Source organism: Penaeus vannamei, chromosome 27 (genome assembly GCF_042767895.1).
Source record: "Penaeus vannamei isolate JL-2024 chromosome 27, ASM4276789v1, whole genome shotgun sequence".
Classification (NCBI taxonomy): Eukaryota; Metazoa; Arthropoda; class Malacostraca; order Decapoda; family Penaeidae; genus Penaeus; species Penaeus vannamei.
In genome coordinates, this window is record NC_091575.1 from 16411418 (window position 1) to 16413917 (window position 2500).

General features: G+C 39.8%; 1 protein-coding gene across 31 annotated transcripts in view; it reads left to right on the top strand.

Moving 5' to 3' along the window:
• Nucleotides 1-2500, top strand: part of LOC113817407 (protein tramtrack, alpha isoform) — a 142525-nt gene that overhangs the window by 59028 nt on the left and 80997 nt on the right. Inside the window, exon 6 of one of the 31 annotated variants that reach the window (XM_070140924.1) lies at nt 1-476. This exon is cut by the window's left edge and continues 180 nt beyond it. The exons of the other annotated variants lie outside the window; for them this stretch is intronic. Within the exon in view, the coding sequence (XP_069997025.1) occupies nt 1-165 (165 nt within the window). The 3' untranslated portion in view covers nt 166-476. Of the gene's footprint in view, nt 477-2500 lie in introns of those variants that run through there. 31 annotated transcript variants of the gene reach the window in all.

Sequence of the window (2500 nt, forward strand, 5' to 3'; positions counted from 1 at the left end):
TATTGTCCATATCAGGCAACAACAAAGAGTAATCTTACGAAGCACACACGCATTCATACTGGAGTAAAGCAGTTTGTTTGCCCACATTGTTCATATTTTTGTACAAAGAAGTTTTACCTCGATAAACATATACTCTCGCACACAAGTTTAAAACCAAATGTATAGCTATAGATGAAAGATTTGAATGGCATTGCTTTCATTTTATGAATATTTTTACACTGTGTGCCAGTTTTTGATCTCTACGTAGATAATGAAATAAGGAAAAGCATTTAGTTTTATTTGTATTTAGTAAAAGATAATAGATTTACAGAAAAGCAGCCAAACACATGATTTAATAGAAAAGGTTTCAACCTTTAAGCTTTTGTGATTATATTTTGATGTAAAAGGAAAATTTAAATCAGTTTAGGTTTAAGTGAATATGTGTGTAAATAATATTTTGCTGTTTATAGATGATTGAATAAAGAATTATGAAGTCATCCAATTTTTATCAACCCATGAGAAAGATTAAATCAGTTATGAAATAAATATTCTTTTTTTCATCAACCTATGAAAGAGATTAAATCAATTATGAAATCATTATTCATTTTGAGTGAGAGAAAGTGAGTGAGTAAGAAAGTGATTGATCAATTGATTGAGTGAATCATTTGTCAAACTAGTAGTATGTACTTTCATGTTCATTTGTCATGCTTGCCATCATGAAGTACTGTGTCTAAGACAATTTTATTACCTGTAGAGGACAAACCATAAAATGTTTACGAGAAAGCATTTTTGGAAAGAAGGAAAACATTTTGCATTTTACATAAAGGACTTTAAAACATGGATTGTATGTATGAGTTATATGTTGCTAAATTTAATTTCTTTTTAGTAACAGCACATGAATTGCTTTTACAGACACACACTCACTCACTCACACTCACACACACGCACTCTCACTCTCTTTCTCTTTCTCTTTCTCTTTCTCTTTCTTTTTTCTTACTCTTTCTTTTCTCTCTCTCTCTCTCTCTCTCTCTCTCTCTCTCTCTCTCTCTCTCTCTCTCTCTCTCTCTCTCTCTCTCTCTCTCTCTCTCTCTCTCTTTCTCCCTCTCCCTCTCCCTCTCCCTCTCCCTCTCTCTCTCTCTCTCTCTCTCTCTCTCTCTCTCTCTCTCTCTCTCTCTCTCTCTCTCTCTCTCTCTCTCTCTTCTCTCTCTCTCTCTCTCCTCTCTCTCCCTCTCCCTCTCCCTCTCCCTCTCACCCCCTCCCCTCTCCCTCTCCCTCCATCCCTCTCCCTCCCTCTCCCTCCATCCCTCCCTCCCTCCCTCCCTCCCTCCACTCTCTCTCTCCCTCTCCCTCTTCCTCCCTCCACTCTCTCTCTCCCTCTCCCTCTCCCTCCCTCTTCCTCCCTCTCTCTCACTCATACACTCATACAGACATACTAACTCATACACTCGTACACACACAGAAACTCTTGCACACACACACACACACTCATGTGCACATACACATATACACACATACACTCATACACACACACACACGCCCCACACACACCGCCCCCCCCCCACACACATAAACACACACACATACACATACATATACGCACACAGACACACACACACACACATAAACACAAACACACACATACGCACACACACATACACATACATATACACATACATACACACACATACACACATACACACACACACACACACACACACACACACACACACACACACACACACACACACACACACACACACACACACACACACACTCATACACTCATACACACACATAACCTCTTGCACGCTCTTACACATTCTCATACATACACTCACACACATGCACACATACACATACACTCACACTCATACACTCTTACACTCTTACACTCTTACACACTCTTACACACACATCCACACAAGCACATCCACACACACACACTCACACACACACTCACACACTCACACACACACACACACACTCACACACACACACACACACACACACACACACACACACACACACACACACACACACACACACACACACACACACACACACACACTCATACACACACACTCATACCCATACATACGCTCATACCCATACATACACTCTTGCACACCCTTACACATACAAGCACACCCTCACCCACACTCACACGAATACATACGCATACACACATATACATAAATACACTCACTCAGACATATACACTCAAGATTTTTATTGGTTTCAATATCCTTGGCCTCATACCCTGTAAGCATAATTATTTTTTCTTAACATTCTTTTTGTTATCATTATCATTATCATTATTATTGTTACTGTAAGGAGAGGACGCAGCAACACATGGTCTAGTTTATTGACATTTAACACTCCCTCTTTAAACTATTTGGAAAAGGGGAATAAGTAGTTCAAACTGTGATGAACTCATGATAGTACAATGTGCGTCCTTAACAGGTGTGATTGTAGAGTGATCATTAGACTCTTCAGCAAGGAACTTGTGGCAGTAGCAGGG